At 41.4% G+C, this 7195-nt stretch overlaps 3 protein-coding genes across 4 annotated transcripts; 1 reads left to right on the top strand and 2 right to left on the bottom strand.

The window, feature by feature from the left end:
* Positions 1 to 1981: 1981 nt before the first annotated feature.
* Positions 1982 to 3314, bottom strand: RB195_007959 (uncharacterized protein; the record flags this gene model as incomplete). Its single annotated transcript, XM_064181876.1, has 7 exons — positions 1982 to 2067; positions 2223 to 2328; positions 2387 to 2446; positions 2540 to 2650; positions 2771 to 2817; positions 3163 to 3195; positions 3251 to 3314. The coding sequence occupies 7 exons, from the start codon at positions 3312 to 3314 to the stop codon at positions 1982 to 1984; spliced, it is 507 nt and encodes a 168-aa protein (XP_064038631.1).
* A 1273-nt stretch (positions 3315 to 4587) lies between these two features.
* On the top strand, positions 4588 to 7134 carry RB195_007957 (uncharacterized protein; the record flags this gene model as incomplete). 2 transcript variants are annotated; one of them, XM_064181874.1, is made up of 4 exons in its annotated part: positions 4588 to 4609; positions 6131 to 6234; positions 6353 to 6439; positions 7099 to 7134. In XM_064181874.1, 4 exons carry the CDS (start codon positions 4588 to 4590, stop codon positions 7132 to 7134), a joined length of 249 nt encoding a protein of 82 aa, XP_064038628.1. The 2 variants fall into 2 exon arrangements, with proteins under 2 accessions (XP_064038628.1, XP_064038629.1); XM_064181873.1 differs by lacking the exon at positions 4588 to 4609 and adding an exon at positions 5977 to 6067.
* RB195_007958 (uncharacterized protein) lies at positions 5205 to 5556 on the bottom strand (the record flags this gene model as incomplete). The annotated part of the gene is made up of 2 exons (XM_064181875.1): positions 5205 to 5296; positions 5373 to 5556. The coding sequence occupies 2 exons, from the start codon at positions 5554 to 5556 to the stop codon at positions 5205 to 5207; spliced, it is 276 nt and encodes a 91-aa protein (XP_064038630.1).
* Positions 7135 to 7195: the final 61 nt, after the last annotated feature.

Below are 7195 nucleotides of genomic sequence, written 5' to 3'. Positions count from 1 at the left end.
AGAATCCCCCCCCCCCAAAAAAAAAACAAAAAAAAACCGTGTTGTTGTTATTCCAAATGTTAAAGACATCACCCCACGAATCTGAGGTGGTACGGATTTCAGGTGGAGTATTCTTATACGGGATAGTAGATTATGAAGAGGTGGGTGATCCCGTCCATTTCTTCCTAATTACCGTAAAAAACGGCCCGGAAGATGCGGCGCGTGCACAAGGCTGGCGTGCTCCAATCGAACTCATTGTGGAATATAGCGCGCCAGAACGCTCGAAGCCGTATCTTTCGCGCCATTTTTTTATGGGAATTAGGAAGAAATGGACGGGATCACCCTTCTCTCCATAATCTACGACATCCGTATACGGATAATCCACCTGAAATCCATACCACCTCAAATTCGTGAGGTGATGCCGTTAAATTGAGCAATCTAGGCATGTGTAACACCCAGAGAAGAGCATCTAGAACGATTGTCCGTGTCAAATAACATCAACTAGACACCAAGTGGTATTTACTTGAAGTTTACTGCTATAGAAATCGCTAAACATTAGCCCATAACATGTAGAATTGTCATGTGAACCAATGATAGAGTGTTTTGTTTACGCTTTCTAATTATCGCATCAGTGCTGTCACGTCTTAACTGGGAAACAAGGCTGAATCGGGATGTTTACATCAGGGAACAGTCAAAGACTATGGTTTTTCCTTGGGAAATAGATGAACATCGAATAATGTGGATATAGAACCTAATGAAAATCCCACAGAACTCCAAGGTGTAAGTTTTCTTCCTTAGCAATTGATAATTTCCCATATGTATAGTCAGGTCAAAACGACATGAGTGACGAGTGTAGTTGCGGTGCATTTGCGTACGCGCTCCAAACGGCGCTGTGGAGGCAGCAGTTGGAACCGAGTTGGGACCGTCGCAAACTGCAGCGATGGGTGGTGCCAGCAAGGATTTCACCACGCTCCCAGCCACTACGCTCCACCGAAGCGCCTCGAAAGAAGCCGCGTACGCAATTGCGTACGTGTTTCATGTCGTTTTGACCCTACTATAGTTTACTATCCATTTCCTCCTCTGCGATTTCGAGATATCGGTATCAAAAGATGGAGAAAAACACCATCAAAAAACACTCTTAATAACGGTGCCTGCTCTAAAACATATATTGAGTCAATAAGAAAATCTTGTCAGTTTTGTAATTTCTTGTTCTTCGTTTTTTTTTCCTTCATTTTTTTATTTCGCATCCAATGGAAATCAATCAACAACATAATCACCACCGTTGGTCACCATAGTCCACCTGGTGGGCAGCTCAGCGATCCCCTTTTCCGGATTTCTGGAACCGGGGAAGGGGGGGGAGGTGGTTGGACGCTGAAGAAGACGGGAACAGCACGAATAATGTGGTAGATCTTAATGAGAGTTCTCTTACACTTATTCCGTACCCTTAAGGGAACGGAATAAGTGATAATTAGAGGGAATTTCTCAGGAGAATAAGGGAGATGGCTCAGCTTGGCTGTTTGGTTTTCTGATGGATCTCCTTTGCCATATAGGGGGGTACTGGAACTCAGGTAAAAGCAGTTCTTCTATAAACTTCCTAACCAAGGGTATACCGGAGCGAAAGAACTTTTCCTTCGACTATTTGCACACAAAGGGGCATCCATGTTCTACACTGGATAACCGACCAAAGATTCGAGTCCATTCCAATACAGCTTTGGCTTTGGAATTCTTAGCTTTAGAAAAAAAAACACCGTCAAATTTTACTTCTTTTAAATTCTGCTTTTAAACCAAAGCTAAGTCTAAAGTCGGTTACTATTTCAATAGTAAAATATTTCATAGAAACTGTTTCCTTCATTCAAGAACTACCTTCTTGGGGCAGACATTGCTAACTTCTACCGAGCCTTCACTCTTTCAAGGACTCTACTGATGAGTTTTTGATAGTGTACTTAAAAATTCTTCTGTAATTCTTCCAATTCATTGTTGGTAAGGGCAGATACAATTGATGTTAGATCTTTCGTTTTGCCACCGGCCCATTCCAGTCGCTAACACATTCGTTGATTGTCTCGTTGTCATCAGCAGGACGCAAATTACCTAAAAGATTTCCTCTTATAATTACAATCACAATCTTAATTATTTACTTTATAATAATTTATTTATATAATATAATTATGTATTTTATAATTACAATCATAACGAGAACGAGAAGAGTTGAAAACAACAGGTTTCCTGAAAAGAAAAACGAATACCTTTGTCGAGTGCTTCCTTAATCATAACTTCTCTTTCCTTCTTTGCCTTGTCCTCTTTGTCCTTCCTTCGTTTCTTTCTTTCTTCTCGCTCCTTATCTTCGTCATCCTTAAATGTATGTTGTGCCCTTCAAAACATTTTTTATGATGATAATTTCACCACATACTCCTTCTTCCTCTTTTTTATCTTCTTTCTTCTCTACTTTTTCAGTTTTATCAGATCCTTCCTAGAAATACAGTAAAAGTTCCAATGAAATTAATAGAGAAATGTAAAAGATGTAAAAAGACTGCTAGGATTGCTTTAGTTAAAATTCTGAAACCTTTTTCTCTTTGCCTTTGTCCTTATCTTTTTCCTTGTCTTTATCATTATCTTTATCCTTATCCTTCTCTTTATCTTTGTCTTTATCCTTGTCAGTTTCTTTTCCTGATTCCTTAAAAACAACATTGTAAGAATTTTTGTACGTTCCAGCTTCCAATTTTTCGTTGTACGTTCCAATTTAGTTCATGAAATAATTCGTAGTTTCTCGGAACATCAACAATCACATAATCACCTTATTCTTATCCGTCTTATCCGTTTTTTTCTCTTTAGAGGGTGGTGCTGAAAGAAAACACATTTGACAATTAATCTAATTTATAGTCATGTTAAAATGACATGAAGTACGTTGCGGTTGTGTAAGGGGCTGCGCTCGAAGCGGCGCGTTGAAGCGTAACGGTTAGGATCGAGAGAGGACCCCTGCTACCAGCGTTCATTGCTGCAGTCAGTTCGCGATGGTCCTACCACGGATTTCAGCCGCTATCCTCCACCGCCGCCGCTTCGAGCGCAACCGCTTACGCAACTGTATCGTGCTTTATGCCATTTTGACTCTACTATAATTTATAATTTTTGAAAGATTTGAAACTGTTTTATTAAACCTTTTCCTAGCAGGACAAGAATTGCACTCACCTGCTCCTTTACCTGCGGATTGTCGTGCCTTTTCTGTAAATATTATTTTCTAAAGGAAATAGTTGTTGCAAATTTTCAACTGACTTACTGCAGTTTATTACGAGGTTTAAAGTAAGAAGTATTGTCCAAAATATAAGGTGTTGTAGTAACATCTCGAGTTAGTAAGAAATCTGGAATGAATCCAATTTGAGAAACGGGTTTGTGAGACACGAAAACTGACCAGTTAGTACACCGCCACCACTTCTTGAGTCAGACCAACTAAGAATGTCACAAAAGCATCGTAGTCATTCGATTTCAAACGATACGATGTGATAGTAGCATCATGTGATAAGAATATTTTGCGGCCGACAACAACTTCGGCTTATACGAGGTGCTGACCGTGAGTAGGTCCGTCATAGCCATCACGGTGAACTCGTTTGGTTCTCACTAGTGAAGGATAAGGATAAAGGATAAAGTGTCTGGCGTTAATCAATCCGCTAGGGATGTGCCACCACGTTCACTTCAATTCAGAATCGTTTGAGGTTAAAGGCATCACCCCAGGAATCTGAGGTGGGACTGATTTCAGGTGAAATGGTCGTATACGGGATCGTAGATTAAGAAGAGGGGGTGATTCTGTCGGTTTTCGTTAATTTTTTTCTCGGCAATTAGGATGAAATTGACGGAATCACCCACTTCTCCATAATCTACGATCCCGTATACGAATACTCTACCTGAAATCCGTACCACCTTGGATTCGTGGGGTGATGCCTTTAACGAACGTGTAACTGGGCTTATACAATGACTTGCGGGGGCCAGCCGATGATCAAGTCAGTGTTTTTATCCTCCCAGACAAGTCTGGTACCAATTTATCGACCCAGGAGGGATGAAAGGCTTGGTTTGCACTAAGGCGGTTTCGAACCTTCGACCGTGTGGCTACAACGGACCTCTAACCGACTGCGCCACACCCGCCCCGTTTGGGTCTAGACTTAATAAATAATGACTTTTGTCTATAAAATTCGTTGTGCTTTCCTTCCCCGTCAAGGCCTACTCGCCTGCGAGCTTCCAGTTCTAATTCGTTTTTGCACTCTCTTTACTAGTGCTTTCATATACAGAAAAGTCCCCAAACACTGAAAATAGGTACTACCTCCCAGCATACGGCTAAAGTCTGCTATTCCTTATGTCCAGATTGTTTTGGAAACAAACATACTCAATTCCACCCCTCTCCTCCTTCCTTCCTCCTCTTCCTTTCACCCATCGGAAGGAAGTGATGCGATCGCATAGAAGAAATAACAATCTCATCTGGATGATCTAACTATGACACTAATCAAGCTGAGCTCCTTTAAGACGAAAAGCCCACAGAAATGTTTATATCAGCATTAGCTAAGAGCTTGCTGTTGTGGTGATTAGTGATGTATTTACCACTCGTACTACTCACCCAGGCGGTCGATGTCTGAATCCTCTGATTCGGGTAGATATGAATCCTACATCTTTTATTGTAGCTAGGAACGATTTCGTGCAATCAATATTTTGGGCTTTTCTTTAAATCGACACTTCCGTATGAGATTAAATATACACTACAAAATAATGAAAGCCAAATTCAATCAGAAAATTCTCTTAAACTGTGTTGTTGTCCTCAGATCCTCCTTCACCTCCTCCGTCCAGAACTTTCTTCTACCTCCAAGAGACCTTTTCCAGTTAGGATCTGGAAGCATCCTCAGAACAACATGAACAAGACGATCAGACGGTCTCCTCATAACGTGACCAAAGAAGCGAAGACGGTTTTCTGTGACTACTTCAGAAAGGCGGGCAGGATGTTGTTGTTGGTGTTTTCCTCGTGTCATCTGCCGGTACACCTTATCCACTTCTAAGAAAAAGTTCTTCGTAATGGTACACCATTGGCCGAAAGTAGCCTAAAAGCTTCCTTTCTATGCAGTCGAGATTCTCCATCACCGTTGACGGCGCTGCCCAAGTTTCCGATCAGTACACCATGATAGAGCGAATTGCGGCTAGGTATGTTCGTAGCTTGACTTCGTTGGCGATGGTGGTCGACCACAGACAAATGGTCAATGAGTTGCACGCCGACATGCCGAATTAGCTTTAGCGTATCTTTGCTGAATATCTTTGTCGTAGCTGTCATCGTTCTTCAGCTTACAACCTAAATAACAGAACTCATCCACGAGAACGACAGATAGGTTGTCCGTCAACCCTGACTATCGTTGAGGGTCTCGAACCCACATCTGCTTGCATTCCATGTCCGTAGGCTGCAGCTAATTTCGATACAAGGTTAACAAGTTGTAACTTCGCGATGTTAGAAGCGAATATTACTATATTGTCGGCATACTCGAGATCCGCCAAGGGACGTGCAGACGGTGCTAAAATAGCATAGGCAGAGCAGTGCTCAACTGTTCCTCGCATTTCATCGACGACAACATTGAACCGGAAGAGTTCGGTCACGGCCAACGTCACACTTCAGTTTCTACTTCGAATGGTGGTTTTCGAACCGCAGTTTTCTATTCATGTCGTTTATTAGGCGTACGAATTTTCCTGGAACTCTATCGGCGCAAAGCGCATTGAGAAATCCACCTGTGTGAGGAGGGTCGAAATTGGCCTAGAGGTTCAAAAAAACTAACTAGAGGTTTCGATTACCACTGCCAAACTTCAATCACTCTCCTCAAAATAAACACTTGATCAATCTTAGACCGACTAGGACAAAAGCAGGGTTGCTCATCGTTGCTAATAAGTAATGTAATGAGGCGTTTGCGTATGCTTAGTGCAAGATACATTAAAATACTGTAAGGTGTAGTTCAAGGCAGCTCCTATGTTATCTAGGAGGCTATGCTGCGCGCTATTATTTCGACTAAGTTTGTTGAAGAAGCAACATTAGTTTCGTTAATGTGGTGCTTCCCCGGCGCCGAAAAAGGAAAAAGTAGACCTAAAGATTCAGATGGTTTAAACATAGTATTTCAGATGTATGTATTTTTCATTTTAGAGGAATCGGGCATCAAACCTTACTGGTTTTTAGTATTTGAATTAGTGTACATCATCATTTTCATTATAATATCTGTGGCAGTGCACTTATTCGGCTTCCTCAAGGTTGGCAAGTATAACTCGTATTCAAAGAATTTTGTCTTTATTTTAAGATGATGAGGGATATAAACTTCCAAAAGTTTTTTTTTTTTTTTTAAATAAACTGTTAGTGCTTCTATTACAGACAGATGAAGATGCTGTTACCGTACATCACAAAATCCATAAAGAAGTAATAGCTCAACAAGAGCAGAAATTTATGAAGCAAAAAAGGGTGAGTCCGTGAGCTGCTGCTATATTCTTCTCTCATTCCACAGCGGTTAGAATCGAGAGATTCAAATATTTTTGGTTATAATCGTTTCTTAGGAAAGATGAAACCGATGTCGTTATTGCCACAATATAGCAAATCACAAAGGCAGCGTATCACGACTTGACGATGTTTGGTTTCTGTGGGCAAATGTAACGCTCGACATGTAAATTACGAATGTAAGCGTGATCTCGCTCAATTCCTCATAATCGTTCTGCAACACAGCGTGGGAACCGACTTAGTTCCTACGAGATACGTTAGGACGCGGCACTCTTGTACACGCTCCAGTCCCCTCAGCAACTTATTCATTGGTTCCACTTGAATAGGCTGGTGAGAAGACCTGATTGATTTTCGACCGCTTGCGCAAAGCGTAGCGCACTCTAGCGTACCTCGTAGGGAAAAAACTCTGTTTCCCACGCTTTTTTCCAGGAGATGAGGGGGAGTGGACCGGGAGCCAGGCGCACACTCGTAACCTATATTTCGAACTCTATATTTGCCCACAGAGACCTTAACATCATCAGTTTTGTGGTACACTAGATTTCTCGTTTGAAAAAACACCATACTTAGCCGGTTGAACCGTAGTAGGCTCCGATCCTTAGCAAAAATAAGATACAATTTTTTTTCAGGAAAACTTCATTAGCCCCGGAAAAAGTCCTCTTTAGATATTCACCCAATATCCTATGTTGTCAACATGTGCAACAAGTTCGTTACTTGTAAGAACCG

This window comes from Necator americanus, chromosome I (genome assembly GCF_031761385.1).
Source record: "Necator americanus strain Aroian chromosome I, whole genome shotgun sequence".
In the NCBI taxonomy this organism is placed as follows: Eukaryota; Metazoa; Nematoda; class Chromadorea; order Rhabditida; family Ancylostomatidae; genus Necator; species Necator americanus.
The sequence above is the reverse complement of the archived record's forward strand: the minus strand, read 5'-3'. Positions and strand labels throughout refer to the sequence as shown.